Source organism: Miniopterus natalensis, chromosome 17 (genome assembly GCF_054644295.1).
Source record: "Miniopterus natalensis isolate mMinNat1 chromosome 17, mMinNat1.hap1, whole genome shotgun sequence".
NCBI classification, from domain to species: domain Eukaryota; kingdom Metazoa; phylum Chordata; class Mammalia; order Chiroptera; family Miniopteridae; genus Miniopterus; species Miniopterus natalensis.
This window is the reverse complement of record NC_142097.1, coordinates 17,886,252-17,903,825: the sequence shown is the minus strand read 5'-3', so window position 1 is coordinate 17,903,825 and position 17,574 is coordinate 17,886,252. Positions and strand designations below refer to the sequence as shown.

Here is a 17,574-nt window from a genome sequence, read left to right as displayed (position 1 = left end):
AAGGATACCTACATACTGAAGTGGAGTGATCCTCCAGATATATTACTAAAAAAATAAATAAAAGCAAGATGTGTAACAATGTATTTAGTATGCAACCTTTTATATCAGGGGATAAGAACATATAATACGTACATATTTTTGTATGTTTACAAAAAGAAATACTGATAAGAAACAACCAAAAATGGTCACCAAGAGGAGGAAGAGATAGGGATGGGACACAGAAGCAAGTTCTCTCTGAATATACCTTGTTGTATAGCTTTGACTTAAGCCATTCCTAAAAACTGATAACTAACTGAAACAAATGAACCTAACTTTACATAAAGTTGATGATATAAAAATGTAGAGAAAACAATTATTTCATGTTGCATTAGAACACAGAATTGACTGTACATCCTTGGTGAAATATTCTAAGAACAAACAGAGCTGCCAAGAAATCTTAAACTTTATTCAGTAGTTTGTAATCTAATTGTCTGCAGAAATACTGGTATTATTTTGAAACTATTACAGGATGATACAAATAAACAATTATGTTAATGCTGTTAGGGGCCATTTATAGGAAATATGGGGGATAGAGAAACAAATTAAATCTTCACAAGGAAGCAAACAGATAAATCCAGATGAGGGATGTTCTAGAGAGCAAATCAACGAGTTTTGGCAACATGGAGAGAAAAGGGGTGAGGAGGTAGGAGAAGGGACTTGAATTTTGATCTGGTAATTTCTATCTTGTCAGTTCTTCCATGCTTTTAAAATACTTTATTCAGCACTCTTGGCTGTTTTTAGCAGAAAATTCAGTCTGAAGAGCCAACTATATTACCAAAAGTAGAGAATATAATACTTTTAGTCTCAAATAAGCACAAGAAATGTTAGCAACTTAAGAAATAAAGATAAACTGACTGAGTTTCCAAACTGTTGATTAACATAGGATAGTTGTTTCCTGGCAGGTAATTTATTATACCTTGCACAATGCTGGGGTAGTATATCCCAGGACAGTGTGTTTCACAAAAGAATATGTAAATGAATTTACTACTTAGTCTAGAATATAATAGTTGCCTAAACAGCTGTAATTCTGGACTTGACAGACTTATCTAAAATGTAATGTGTCTTAATAATATCTAAAATAAGTTGTAACAAACAGTTAAATCAATAAAAATTATTTCTGGAGTAATAGTAATATGCTATTATTTTATTTCATGAGAATTTCTAAAAGCATAAGATAAGGACAGTTTGTTACAATTCAAATATATTAAAATGTTCCCTCTTTTTCTTTTTGAGAATTTTACAATAATCTTTGAATAAGAAGCACCAATGTGGTATGTCCCCAAACTCAGAAATGAAAAACGCTGACACTACTATTGGAATTATATTATTATATGTAGTGGAGTCTAACCTTGATACAGCCTAAACCCAAATTCATTTGAATCCATTAGTTAATGAAATAACATGTTCTTTCTTTCGAACAAAAGTACTGGTAAGTATAATGGAACTGGATAATTCTACTTTCACATGAGACTTCCTAAAATTAAAAGGAGAGACTTAAGTGTTTGGTAAATTGACTCTCAGTCACATCCCTTGAAGTATAACAGCGGATAAGAGCTGAAACAGAAGAAATCTAAATGTCAAAACATCCTCTATTTCTACAATATTGCTGAATGGAGTATTTTTAATACATTACTTTTAAGCCCTAAGATTGATGACTGGTTTCTGAAATCCATAGAAAGAATCTTATTAAGAGTCCAAGGCTGAACCCTCCAAGTGAAATGGGAATAAAGTTTCTAATCAATAATAAACTTCTAACACTGCAGACTTTGAAAATGTAGATACTTTTCGAGGAACATTAATTTTATACAAAAGGTGACTCCTAGATTATGGTTTGCTTTCTAAGAAAATAAACTTCAAATTTTAATACTAAATTTAAGTTCTAATTGGGGTAAAATAATGGCAAATATAATTTAGAGAAAAACAGAGGATTTAGTAACTAGGCATAAAGAGATTTTCCTTAAATGCAATATGTTAATAATTGCTGGTTTTTAAATGGTATCAATTTGTAATGAACATGCCATTAACTTTATTTGCTTTCTCTTCTAAGGTAAACTGACTACTCTGGAAATTAGACAAGTTTTAAGAAATTATGTACAATCAGTCCACTGAAGAGTGGAGCATAAACTATCATAAATCTGGTCTCATTTTATTAAACTCATGGCCAAAGCTTTCCCTTTTACATTATTTCACATGATTTTAAAAGTATAAATGGCTCTCTCAGAAGATAAGATGTAAAACAGTCTGAAGAAATCACCTGAAATTGATGCCATTGTTTATAAAACATAAAATCAAATCAATGGCCATTAATACAGTATCAAAGATGCCTCTGGAGAAAACAATACTCATAATCACTCATCAAACAAAGTTTCATAAAGAAAAAGAATCTTTAACCCAAAGGTCATAAAATAAGACACATTTATTTTACCACATGAACTGATATAAAAGCATAAGATGCTCATTTAAAAATGCATCTTTGCTTGTGTGTAGCCTGGGAAAATGATCCGTTCGTTATATCAGAAAGACAAAGACAAAATAATATTTAAGTACTTCTTACTTCCCCAAAAGAGAGATGAACACTTAAGTGGCTGATAAATTTAAAAGCAATTATACATAATAAGCATCATGTTGGGGGAGTACATAAAAATTAAATAGATTGTATTATGTTATTTTAAAAGTGACACGACAACATAAAACAGCAGGAGTTAAAAATAGTTAAAACTAATATTGTAGAAAACCATCTGCAGGGAAGATCAAATTCATTTTCAACATTTTTCAACATGTAAAAAGAATGAAGAGTAGAGGCATTAAAAAGAACCACAAATTCTTCACAAGGGAAATGTTAAAATGTGGAACCTGAGCTCAGACAAACACTCAGAAATGAGTGAGGGCTAGGTCTAACATGCATGAGGCATTCCATCCTATAGCAAATCTGAACTATATAGGTATGCTTAATGCTATAAATTTAGAAAAAAATATTTTTTTGGTCCATTTTGTTGCGTGTGCACCTCTTGCAATAAATTTGAGTCAGCACCAATGACAGCTCTGCAGTCCTCCTATGTGGTGCTGATCAGGTGGTTGCAGAGCTTCAGCTCACAGCAACACAATGCAGCTGAGCAGGCAAGCACAGCCCTCAGCCAGAAGCGGTTCTGATTCTCCAGAACAAGGCGACCTTTAAGCTTAAGTTTCCCGGAGAAAATGAGATGCTGATGCTGAAGACGACACTATGGTAAGATGTTATTTAAATCAGTAAAAGATCAACCTCGAAATTTTTTTTCTTTTTCTTTAAGAAAAAGTCAGTGTTAGGATTGAATATATATTCAATAGCAAGTGCATGCACCAGAAATTTGCTGCAGTGTCAGTGAAGGAATTTCTTTTCAATATTCATTCACTCTGTAAATATACACATTGTTTTCTTTTAGAATCGGCACTGAGATATGCAGGAAAAAATCACTTTATAAAATGTGAGGTCTGAAGGTATGATGTTGGTTTGGATTTTGCAAGTGCCTTAAAATGCTTTGCAAGGATATATTTATCCTGAAAACACAAAGATGAATTTCTAATATTGCTTTAATATCTAAGTAAAATCTCATCCCCCACACACACTATTACTTTACTGCAGAGATCGGGGGGAAAAAGGCACACGACAGCCATTTTTTCCCTTCTGAGTAAAAAGAATATTACCAAAAGCAGTAATGGCTTAAGATTTCAACTCTTTATTTGCAGAGAATGCCATTTTAAAATATTAAGGCTCTGGGACGAGAAATAAGAAAGACTATGAAAGAAGGGAGAAAATGCAGGAGAAAATGCAGGAGAGAGTAGGGGAGAGTCTCTCCACACAGCCCCAATTGAAGGATTAAGCATTTGGACTATAAATGAAGGGGAGCTTTGTTAGTTTAACCACTGGAACAATTATAAAAGGACTCAACAACAATGAGCTTTATTGAAAATTTTGCTTAATGCTAACTGACCCATGCAGATGCCTAATTGTATTAGCATATTAAAAGAAGGGTGTATCTGTTTGTTTCTAGGCTTTGATGGAATATCAGATACTGAAAATGTCTCCCAGCCTGTTCATCCTTCTGTCTCTCACACCGGGTATTTTGTGCATTTGTCCTCTCCAATGTATATGCACAGAAAGGCACAGGCATGTGGACTGTTCAGGCAGAAACTTGAGTACATTACCTTCTGGACTGCAAGAGAATATTATCCATTTAAATCTGTCTTATAACCACTTTACTGATCTGCATAACCAGTTAACCCAATACACCAATCTGAGGACCCTGGACATTTCAAACAACAGGCTTGAAAGCCTCCCTGCTCAGTTACCTCGGTCCCTCTGGAATATGTCTGCTGCTAACAACAACATTAAACTGCTTGACAAATCTGATACTGCTTATCAGTGGAACCTTAAATATTTGGATGTTTCTAAGAATATGCTGGAAAAGGTTGTTCTCATTAAAAATACACTAAGAAGTCTTGAGGTTCTCAACCTGAGTAGTAACAAACTTTGGACAGTTCCAACCAACATGCCATCCAAACTACATATCGTGGACCTGTCTAACAATTCCTTGACACAAATCCTTCCAGGAACATTAATAAGCCTGACAAACCTTACACATCTTTACCTGCACAACAACAAATTTACATTCATTCCAGATCAAGCTTTTGAGCAACTCTTTCAGTTGAAAGAGATAACCCTTTACAATAACAGGTGGTCATGTGACCACAAACAAAACATTACTTACTTACTGAAGTGGATGATGCAAACAAAAGCTCATGTGATAGGAACTCCTTGTTCTAGCCAAATATCATCTTTGAAGGAACATAACATATACCCCACACCTTCTGGATTTACCTCAAGCTTATTCACTGTAAGTGGCATGCAGACAGTGGACACCATTAACTCTTTGAGTATGGTAACTCAATCCAAAGTGACCAAAATACCCAAACAATATCGAACAAAGGAAACAACGTTTGGCGCCACTCTAAGCAAAGACACCACCTTGACTAGTACTGACAAGGCTTTTGTGCCCTACCCAGAAGATACATCCACAGAAATGACTGATTCACATGAAGCAGCAGCTGCAACTCTAACTATTCATCTCCAAGATGGAATGGTTACAAACACAAGCCTCACTAGCTCAACAAAATCATCCCCAACACCCATGACCCTAAGTATTACTAGTGGCATGCCCAATAATTTCTCTGAAATGCCTCAACAAAGCACAACCCTTAACTTGCGGAGGGAAGAGACCACTACAAATGTAAAGACTCGCTTACCTTCTGGGGCAAGTGCTTGGAAAGCAAATGCTTCGTTTCTCTTAATGCTCAATATTGTGGTCATGCTGGCCGTCTGAGGGTCTGCGTTTTCTGAAACTAATGAAAGAACTCCTCCCTGATGTATAGTTGGGAAAATATGCCCCTATCTAACCAGTGATTAAAGCTATATTAAGTATTCAAGAAAGCCAGTGTTACTTTTCTGACTCTGATGTAAATGAAGTAACTTGTCTTAAATAAAAGAACTGCACAATGTCTTGGTACTTGCTGCTATTTTACTGTCTTAAGTAAAACTAATGAATTTCTTTTTTTAATGAAATGCTTTCTTTTTAAGGCTTCAAATTATTGCACAAAATATAAAGCATCTAAACTTTAATATGTATTTTATGTATGTTTACACTGTCAAACATCTGGGGGAAAAATAAATGGTCTATGCTCATAACCGTGTCATTTGGCTTTCTAGTCACACAAACTTCATCTACACAGTAGACTCAAAATGACCTAATCATTTTTGTCCTAGGGAACGGCACCTTGATAAAGTCTTTGTGGTAAATGAAATGTTGGAGGTATCCAAGGATTTTGCCACTAAAATAAAACTGTGGTTGCCACCCCATGAATGATTACGCCACATCATTACTTTACACACAAGCCATAATTGTTTTAAATCTAAATGATGTCCTGCTTCTGAGGAACTCTTGGCTATTTTACAGATTATATAATTGACAAAAGCTCTTCAAAAAGCTAGAAGACACTAGGCTTTGCATTTTAATAAGGAAAGTTTAATGGTTTTGCTTTTTGCATTTAAGAAAAGTATTAACAACACAAAAAGTTTGGGTTTAAAGTCATGTAAAGGAACAGTTTTAGTGCATATTTAACAAACCATTTATTAATGGAAGTTTAAATATTTACAAAATGAAAAGTCTTCATGTGCAGGAGAGAAAAATTTATCTTTTGCACATCAGAAATTAGAACCTGACTTACCTAAATTAAAAATAAGATTAGTTTCAGGGTAAAACCATGGGGGTCTAACAAACATGGGCAGTACTAAGGGAGGGAGGGAGAGTAAAAGGAAAGGAGGAAAGAAAAAATAGATGGGATTCATTTGGTGCTACAACCAGATGATGAACCAATATAACAGACAATAGGACTAGGCTGGACATGGAACATATCTTAACACTCCAAATCAAATTGCACTAGGACTCCAACTAGAAGAAAATCAAGAATTTTCTATAAATATAAAAGTAAGCCACCTTATGAATTAGAGACAAACATAAGTAATAGCTAAGAGTCAGAAAAAAGCAGCTCTGAAACAAAGCTAGATTAAAATGTAAGACAGTATAACTGAAATGGGTGAGCCACAAACGAGGTGTTTAATTTGTGAGACATAAGGAAGAATCTATTTCAAGCATTCCTAGCTGGGAAAAGAGAACAGAAAGAAATTTTTATGCTCCTTCTGAAGAAATTTTAAAATTAAGATAGACTTCTTTCCAGGGTTGGGAACATTTCTATTTAGAGAAAAAGAAAGGGGGGGAGGGAGGGAGGGAAGGGGGAGAAGGGAGGGAGAGGGGAGGGAAGTAACATCTCCTAATGTGCTCCTTTTCCTCTTTTTCTTTTTAAGCACCAGGCTTATGGAAAAATTACTGTTAAGCTTCAATACAGCAATTCCTCTCCTATGCTGACTAGAACAGTGGCTCTTGAACATTTTTCTGCTCCAGCAAACCTAACTGGCTGACTATGTCAGGGAATTTCACCATGAAGAAAAGGGGTTATTTGAAATAGCCCCCTAAATGGTTTTAAAATGCACTACTTTTCCAATTGGGCAAGCTGTTTCCATTTCCTCCCAATCACTGATCTAGTATCTGCACCATCGATAACAGAGGCTAACTGCTTAGATTTTTTCTACTCTATCACACACTAGCATCTTGTTTTAAAAAACACATATACTGAGTTTCACAAAAGGTTTCTCAGAGGTAATGTCTTTCATTCTGAAGGTGCCAAAAATTCAATGTTGTCACAGAAATACTTAGAAATACCTTAGAAATATAGGGGAAGTGACATGAAAGTGAAATTACGAATTACAGCATTATCAGCACCTATGGCTCACATTAATCTTACTAACATACAGATGAAAAACTGAGTAAATTTACAAGTACGACATAGGTCAACTACACAGACTCTAAGTCCTTAGAAAGAAGTATTATCTAGCCTTAAAGTAATTAGATAATACTTCCTTTTAAGAAATTGTGCCCTTATTAATGGAGGTCAGCTCATTGTTTGCCACTAAGACAACAACTACTGGATTACGGGCTCCATAAATATTTCAAAATGCATTAGTTCTCAGCATCTATCTCTCAAGCTCATAAGATTCAGCCATGGCCAGTGTGGCTCAGCTGGTTGGAGTGTCGTCCCATACCCCAAAAGGTCATCAGTTTGATTCCTGGTCAGGGCACATACTTGGGTTGTGGGTTTGTTCCCTGGTCAGGGGAGGCAACCAATTGATGTCTCTCTCCCTCTCCGTCTCCCTCTCCCTTCCTCTCTCTAAAATCAATAAAAACATATCCTTGGGTAAGGATTAAAAAAAAGAAAGATATCCACCCATCCAACCCTAAGGCTTCTATTTTACAAGTAACTTATTTCTCACCAGTCAAGAGGATTCAAATAGCACAAACACAAAAGCAAATGCATAAGGAACCCAGTAGTGAGTAGTGTGTGCACTGGTGTCAAAGGTCCTAGGCCTCAATCCCACCTCTGCCACTTCTCAGCTCTATAACCCTGGACAAGTTGCCACTGCTCTACATCACAGCTTCCCTGTCTATACAAAGGGCTAGCAGGGCTTATTCACAGTGGTTTTATTCTGAGGATTAAATGGCATAATTCACATAAAGCAAAATCACTGTCTTGGCTCCCCACATTCTATATGCAGTAATGTTGCTGCTGTTAGGGTTATTACTATTACTTGTGATGTCCAAGCCCAGTCAGCACCCAGCTCTACCTACACCCTTAGAGCAAGAGAATGAGAGTGTATTTGCTTCAGTCCTACTCCTCCACCCTCTAGGATTCAGGTTTAGGTATTAGTGGAATAGGGACCCAGGTGAAAGTCAGAGAAACATGCAGGTATTGCAACAGAATGAGAGGGTGTCTACTACAGCTAACTTAAAGGGTAACAGATATGTGCTATTCAATAATCTTTCACAACAATGCTCTGAAGCAATACAAATTCCTTTAACTGACACCTAACACAAGCATCTAAAATCTTTTATAAGGTTATTCCTTTGGAGTACGTTTTAAGAACTGGATAAGGAATGATACCATGTATTTATAAACATCATGCTTAAAAGTAAAGTTATATTTCTATTAAAATCAGAATCAAGCACCAATACCCTTTATAATAAATCTTTTTAACATCACTGGGAAATTCCAGAAACAGAAACAACAGATAAAATTACAGAAAAATAAGAAACAAAATGATCATTAACAGAGGAAGTAATTGTCTATCTGAAGGATTCCTCAGGAATGCCTTTAGAATATCTTTAAGTAAATAACAAAATATATGTGGAAACATTAAAGGTTTTCTCATGTGCTAGCAACAAATAATTAGAAAATTCAGGAAAAAGATACCATTCATGACAGGAACAATACACCAAAATAAATGTAACATTCACATGAAATGTGTAGGACCAAATGGGGAAAAGGGAAAAAACAGTAATGAGAGGTACAAACTCCATTCATTTATTTTTTTTCACTCAATAAATATTTATTTGGCACCTGGACCGCAGCAGGCACCAAGGCTAAGTACAGGAGGTATACCTGAACTCGTATTATAAAGATGTGATTATTTCCAGTGAACTTACGGATGAAGCTAACTCTGACAAATATTCTAACGAGATTCTTTTGGAAACATAACATGAAACACGTTCATCTGGAAAAATAAACAGGCAAGAACAGAAAAAGGAAGAAAGAGTAAAGGTACCTTAGCCTTTCTTGAGAGGAAACATACCAGCTGTAAAAATTAAGACAGAATGGTACTAGCATAAGAACAGAAAGGAAGATAACCCAATATAGAAATGAGAGCACAATTAGAGCATAGTACACATAAGAATTCTTGGCAACTCCATTTCCTCATAGGGTTGTTGTGAGGAAAAATGAGATAATACATGTAAAGTGCTTAGTGGTACACAACAGTGCTTATACAGAGTAAGCACTCCAACAGTGCTAACTTTAGAAGGAAAAAAATCACAAATCAAAGATGAAGGGAAAGATTCAATAAACAATGCTGGGAATATTGGAAAACAGTCCACTTTAACACTCACTCCATGTGCTACACCTCTACAGCGAACTAAAAAAGATAACATTAAAAAAGTAAATCTTAAAACCAACAGAAGGATTTAAAAATATTTATAAATCTCTGGGTGGTTTTTTAATTATAAAAAGAATCACAAAGAAATCATCGATAGACCTGTCTATACAAAACTCTCCAATTTCTTTATGCTGAAACAATGAGCCTGATAAAAATATTCAAAGAGAATAAAGGAGATTGCTAATCAAAGCTCATAAAAATAAGAAAAATATTTAGATTCCCAACGGAAGTGGGCAAAGGACACAAACAGTATATTTAAAAGATCGGAAGCATGGTGCTTGATAAATATATGGGATTGTAGCCAGCCACATAATAATTGAGAAATTTTCAAAAAAGTGATACCATTCTCATTATGAAATCGGCAAGCAATTTTAAAAAACATTTTTTTTTTTTTTAAATAAAATAAAAATCAATGCTGGGGAAGACCAAATAAATAGCCACACCACATACAGGTACAACTCTTTTGGGTAGCAGCTGGGAACTGTGATAAGAAAGCAGCTATTGGGCTGCTGCCTCGGCATTTCATGGTGTGACAACCCTGCACACACAGAGTCTGGACATTTAAATAAGGGCTGAGTTCAGAATTCCCATCACAAGCTCCCACTTTGCTTTTCCTGATACACCTTTTAAAATAAACACTTAGAGATGATTTTCCAAAGAGTTAGTGACCACCACCCCAACCAACTTTTAAGTAATAAGTGCTTGCTACCCTGCCCATCTAGTGACTGGAGACAGAGGGCTGCTCTTCATCAGGCTGATTGCTTCTGAGATTTTTAAGTCATAAATCTTGTGACTTTATTTCCTCTGTATGAGTGTATTGAAACTGAGCCCACAAATCAAAAAGACCCTAGGGTTTTCACTTCCCCAAAGTGGGAACTAGGATGCTGGGGTAGCTACCTGCTGATCCTGTGTGGGTGGCTTGTTCCCCCTCATTCAGCAGGTCATCATCTGCATATTCTTAACTTAATATACCAGCTATGAAGGGGAGGGTGCAACCCAGCAATGATAAAAAATCCTAAAATATTTTAACCTTTAATATAGTAAATCATGGCATTCTTTCTAACAGCAAGGAAAAAAGAAACAATGCTAAATATCTACCATTAGGAAATCGGTTAAGTAAATGACGATCCACTGACAAAAACATTCTGTGTCCAATAAAAATATTTATAAAGAGTTTTTAAAAGTTTGAAATGCAAATACTATAAAGATAAGCAAATGTTATAGGACATAAACATATATCCTTATGGAACTATGTATAAAAACAACACAAGAGAAATATACCAAAATGCTAGTACTGTGTACCAAGTATGTTTTAGTCCCTGTCTTTTCCTTGAAAGATGTAAGAGATTTAAGAAAAGAACCACTGGAACAGCTGTCCAAGGGATTTAAGGCAGAGTAGGAAAACAAGAAAATGAGAAGATGCAAAAGGAACTGTGAATAGGTATTAGTAGTAGTCAAGAAACTACAGGGTCTCATGAAGTAACAGATAGAAAAGCACTATCAGAACTCTTGGAAGCAATAGCTTACTTTAGCTCTACATAGTCACTGCTGTCAGGATTGTTCCCCATCTAACCAGACACACTCTTTTCTCCTTAAAAAAACAAAACAAACAAACAAAAACAAACACAAACAAAAAACCTTCAATAATTTTCCATGTCTCAGAATAAAATGCAAACTCAATATGGCTTGCTATATGATCAAGCCTTGATTCCCTTTACAGTATCATCTTAAAATTTTCCTGCTTCCTCACTGTTCAGTTCAAACTAAATGTCTTTTGTCCCTCTAATCTACAGCTCTTGCCACCAGGCTTTCACAGATGACGCATGTCCTCTTTGGTTCACTCCCTTCTCTCTTCTTCCCCTGGAAAACCCTTACTCATCCTTTTTTTTTTAAACCATGTTTTTATTGATTTTAGAGAGAGAGGAAGGGAGGGAGGGAGGGGGGGAGGGGGAAAGAAACATGGATGTGAGAAACATCCAACTGGCTGCCTCCCAAATGCCCCCTTCTGAGATCAACACCGAAACCTGGGCAAGTACCCTGGACCAGGAATGGAACAGGGGGCCCTTGGGTGCAGGGGAAGACGCTCAGCCAACAGAGCCACACCAGCCAGGGCCTTATTCATTCTTTTGATTTCAGTTTAGATCTCTCTTTCTCCTAGAAGTTTAGTCTTTTTGACCATCTTGATCTGAATTTATAAATAAAAGAATTAATACAGATCGAAGATGTGTCTGGTAGGCTAACAATGACCTGTGGTTTAAGACAGACTAAGTCACACCTCCAAGTCTTATTCTAGAGTCTAAGTTTCTTTCATTAGGTCAAAATCATAGCTTCATAGTCCAGAGAAAACTGAGATCAAAGAAAAGTTAAGAATGAAGGAGGATTTGGCTAGGCTGGTACTTGTCATATAAGAAATTAGTTCTGGGCAGTGGGGAGTTACCTTTGGAACGATTTCCAGAGAAAAGTTAATTCTAATACCCGTGAACAATTTAGTACAAGTAGACTGCACAAGGAATGAGTCAGGGAAACAGAAACAAATGCCACCTGAGTGTGTTAATAATGTGTTAAGCAGATTAGTTTGCTTCACACTTTGAAAAACTGTGGTACAAAGTGAGGTTTTTAAGTAGCTCAATTTCTAAGAAATGCCATTTGGGTTCAGCAGCCCCAACTGTTAAACATGTTTAGGAACCTTTGAGACACACTCAGTACACCCATTTATCTCTTCTATAAACTGTGGCCTGACACTCTGAATTTGTTGGAAATTATTGATAAGCTCAAAGCACAGAAATTAAACATACATAAACACAACAGAAACAGCAAAACTATGTAATTCTTTTCAGATCAAAACAATTCCAAATGTATTTAAAGCACATTGTGGTTTAACAGAAAGAGCATGAGATAAGGTTTTTGTCACCTGTGTTATTATCTTGGGCAAGTAATTAAATGTGTCCTCTGGTAAAAATCTACATAGCTAAAAACAAGTGTACCATATGGATATTTTAAAGAATAGATTAAATTATGTATATAATTTAAGCATTGTGTTACATTAAAAGTCTAAAGAGTACTGCTAGCCCTTGTTTAAGAGATTCTTAGGTAATTAACAAGATCAGAAATGGAAATGACTGAATCCAAACTGGTACATAATTCCTATGTATCTGCCCTCTATACTTCATATAGCTAGTTTACAAGGTTTGTTATTTAGTCATCCCATGAGAAATATAAATTATCAGTAAAAAATTAGATATCTGAATACTTCACATAGATATCTCAAAGCCAAGTATCAGATAAGTCTGATGAAATACTCAAAACCAGGAAATGTACCTTTTTACTTTGTGTTATTTTGTTGCCCACGGTCACAGATTAAACAAACTGAACACTGTGGAAAGCTGAGGGAGTTCAAATGCCTGTCAAATGCTTGCCTCAAAAGAAAAGAAACTAAAATGTAATGGCTTTTCATTGAGACAGAAAAAAACCCAAAATATAAGTATGGGAAAACAAGGATGCCATATACCACAATAACCACCAGGAAGGCTTTTGTTTGCCAACCGAAGCCTCAGCAACCACTGTTGCATCTGAGGCATGTACAGATTAAGAGTAACTGGCACACAGCCACATCTATTTACCATTTCTATTACTTCGACATCAGCTGTATTTCCTCATTCCAATAACAAATAATTAAAGGAAGCAAATAAATGTTTAGTTTCATCTATTTATAGGCTCTAATACTTCCTCATGGTATAGCTTTCTACAATGATTACATAAAATCTTTCTTGCTTTAACAAAGTATATTTGGATGAAGTATTATGAATCTCTTGTCCTGACATTAAATTTTTAAAAGTGCTGTAGGACATTAAATATGAACTTACACAATATAAAAGTTAAATTGTCTTTAAAACATATTAAAATTAACCAAAGGATCAAGGAGTCACTTGGCACTAGTAAAACATTTTCGTATATCAACTATGAGTTGACTATAAATTGTTTTTAATCTTAAACAGAAATGTCATCACACCTGATACATCTAAATTTCTGAATTTTTCTTCAAAACAGTCGTGTTTGAATCATTAAACTCTTACTCTGAAGAACATGTCATTACTGAAAACATCTTTGGGGCCCCTCCTTTCAAATATTACTAAGGACCAGTTTATAAATCACACAAGAAAAAAACTCATTTTAAACAAAAATAGTATTACTAAACTTCCCATTTTGCCTTGTTTGTCAAAAAATTTCAAGTATAAAAATTTTTCTACCACATTTAAAAAGAACATGCTTTATTTGACAGTAATTCCAAAAATGTATTTCCCTAAAATATTGTGCTAAAGGCAGCAGGGTTTGAAGTACATCACCTCTAATAGTGACTCTTCAGAAGGGAACCATATTCATTTGGCTGTATTTAATCTTAGGTTCTTGTTTTAGAACTTTTCTATGTTGTTTTATGTAATCAAACCTTGTAAGTGCATCTCAAGATGATTCCTTTTCAAGGATTATATACTTATATAATGAAAGAGGTGAACCACAGCTGATTAAAAAAACACCTTTTTTCCCCTCCTAGCAATAGATGGAGTGTAGCCACTTACTATCTTTTCTGGTAGTACTTGTCAAGTCATAACCACCAGATTATTCCGCATGTATCAATCACTAATCATCTTTGATAAGTAAACTGAAACCTTATTTCACTTACATCCAAGGCCACTACACTTCTATAAACCAAGTATCACAGAAAATAAAACCACCCCAGAAATCTTTTGGTTCAATTCAGAACTCCAACTCTAATCACTGTTTTAAATAAAATCTTCTTCCTTCAAACTATAGCCATGTGTGTCTGTAATTAAAACTGGTGATTAGTTTTAACACTATCACTAAATGATTATGGATATAGGGTAATTAAAAGCTAGGTTCATTTATTAAGTGTTCTATAATGCCACATACTCGGCTAGAATCTCTGTGTATCCACATGAAGACATTTAAGACCTAGGAGCTAAAACCTCAATAAGTAAACAAAAATTATATTCTGCGCACTCCCATGTTCACTGCAGCATTATTTTAAATAGCCAAGACATAGAAACGACCTAAGTGTCCACTGATAGGTGAATGATTAAAGAAAATCTGGTATACACAGGATATTATTCAGCCATAAAATAAATAAATAAACCTTGCAATTTGCAACAATATGGATGGGCCTGAAAGCATTATACTCAGTAAAATAAGTCAATCAGAGAAAGACAAATACTGTATAATTTCACTTATATGTGGAATCTTAAAAAAAACCCCGAAACTAAAAAAGAGAACTCACAGATAACAGAGAACAGATTGGTGACTACTGGGTTGGGGGCTGGGCTGGGAAGAATTAGTGAAGGTGGTCAAAAGGTACAAACTTCTAGTTTATAAAATAAATAAGTCCTGGGATGTAATGTATAGTATGGTGACTACAATTAATTATGCTGTAATGTATATCTGAAAGTTGCTAACAGAGTAAATCTTTAAAGTTTTCATCACAAGAAAAAAAATTTTGTAACTATGTATAGTGATGAATGTTAACTAGACTCTTTGTGGTGATCATTTTGCAACATATACAAATAGTGAATCATTGTGTTGTATACCTGAAACTAATATAATGCTATATGTGAATTATATCTCAATTTAAAAAAAATTATATTCCAACATGGTCATTGTTAAATAGTAGTAAGATTTGCAATGGCTTAATACAAAGGTATTCATCAAAATTGCCTAAAAGACAGACAAGAACAAGTGTTGGGTGGGGATGTAGAGAAATTAGAACTCTCATATACTGCTAGTGGAAATGTAAAATAATAAAGTGGCTCTGGAAAACAGTTTTGCAGTTTCTGAAAAGGTTAAACATCAAGCTACCACATGACCCAGTAATTCTGCAAAAGATAAATACTTAAGCAAATAAAAAAATCTGTACACACAAAAACATATACATGTAGCATTATTCAGAACAGTCCCAAAATGGAAACAATATCCATTAACAGATGAATGGATTTTTAAAATGTGATTTATCTATACAATGGAGGATTATTTAGCTATAAAAAGGAATAAACTACCGATGCTACAATATTCATGAACCTTGAAAACATTATGTAAAGTATAAGAAGCCAGTCATAAAAGAGCACATATTGTACAACTCCATTTATATGAAATGTCCAGAAGAGGCAAATCCAAAGAGACAAGAGTAGATTAGTGGTTGCCAGCGACTAGGGGAAGGAGTAATGGGGAATCACTGCTAATGGGTGAGGGGTTTCTATTGAGGGTGATGAAATGTTTACAATTATAGTGGTGACGACTGCACAACTCTGTGAATGTACTAAAAACCCCTGAATTGTATACTTTAAAGGGGTGAGTTTTATAATACTCAAGTTATATCTCAATAAAGCTGTTACTTTTATTAGCTTGCCTAGAGAAGTCAGAGTCAGGTTACTAGGAGTTTGCCGTAGGTTAAAGGAAGGGGATCCAAAGCTGATGGGAAGTCCATGCAAAAAGCATAGAGTCATGCCAGGATGCCAGGGGATGGCAGAGTAGGGCAATGGTGAGGTGGTCAGTGTTGCTAAAACAAAGGTAAGATATATAATATAAAGTCTGGAGCACCCTTCTAAAATGCTCTATATACTGCCCTGGCTTGGTAGCTCAGATGGTTGGAGCTTGTCCTGATGCACCAAGGTTGAGGGTCAGGACACATGCAAGAGTCAACCAGTGAATGCATAAATGGGTGGAGCAACAAATTGATGTTTCTCTCTCTCCCCTTCCCTCCAAAATCAATCAATAAAAAATTTATATAAAATGTTCTACACACTGTGATGACTAGTCTATTATTTAAAACTTTCGAGACAAATGGTTTTAATGAAGGTAATATACAGAATGGTCATTTGGCATTCTGAGCTTTCTGGGCAGATTTTGTGGCCTTCCCAGCTCCTACAGTCTTTTTGACAACTGCTTGATGCTACCCTCAGCAATGTATCCTGAACACACTTTTCTGAGAACAGCCCAGAAAGCATATAAGGCTTACTTGGAACTACATCAATGATGGTAGCATCATTAGATTTCCAAAATAAGGCCAGCAACTAGCCCCCTACCAAAATGGCTTTCAATCTTCTGCTTTAGTTTAGCAATCTTGCAACTAATGTGAACAGCATAAAGGATTATGAAGAGACTTGTATAAGATGCTAAGGAACAAAGGCTTTATCTAATAAGCCTGTGGTATTTTGAAGTGTGGTCACTTATATAATAGAAAATAGGCATTTATAATTTCTGTATTTCTTTGTACTATTATCTTCCATTTACTGGTTTTTCTAGTTATAGCAATTAATAATGATTTTTTATTTATAATATAAATTTTCCTTTAAGAGAAAAAGTCAATCATAGTGAGGAAATAATGGTATAGATGTTATACAGCAATGGCAGAAATCCACAGATGATATATGAATGCCTTAAATATGAAAACTTAGCTAACAGGAACACATAAAAGGTTTTATCTGGAAGTGACATGGTCATATTTTAGAGATCATTCTGGCAATAACGTGGAAGATGGAGATGCTGCAAAATACTATAGACAAAGAATCCAATTAGAAAGTTGTTGCAATAGCCTAGACCAGAGGTCAGAAAACTATGCTCCACTGGCAATATCCTGCCCACATGCTTCTGGTGGTCTGTGTTTGTATGGCCTACAAGTTAAGAATGGTTCTTACATTTTTAAAGAGTGGTTAAAAAGATTCTAGCTAAGATTCTAGCTAAGGTTCCAGCAGGAAATAGGTAGTGCACTCAAATTGTGATAGTACCAAATATGTATAAAGGAGAGGGAAGGGTTTAGGGAAACTGCAAGAGATAGTGAGACACTAGACCTGAAGAAGTGCGGGCAGGGAGCAGCTACCAGAAACCAGACAGGAGAG

The 17,574-nt window shown here is 35.3% G+C and overlaps 2 protein-coding genes across 6 annotated transcripts in view; one reads left to right on the top strand and one right to left on the bottom strand.

Annotated features, from left to right (window-relative positions):
* The window catches only part of NF1 (neurofibromin 1), a 193,387-nt gene that overhangs the window by 58,343 nt on the left and 117,470 nt on the right, over nt 1–17,574 (bottom strand). The window lies entirely within an intron of this gene.
* Nucleotides 4,074–5,396, top strand: OMG (oligodendrocyte myelin glycoprotein). Its single transcript, XM_087826025.1, has one exon. The coding sequence runs from the start codon at nt 4,074–4,076 to the stop codon at nt 5,394–5,396; it is 1,323 nt and encodes a 440-aa protein (XP_087682151.1).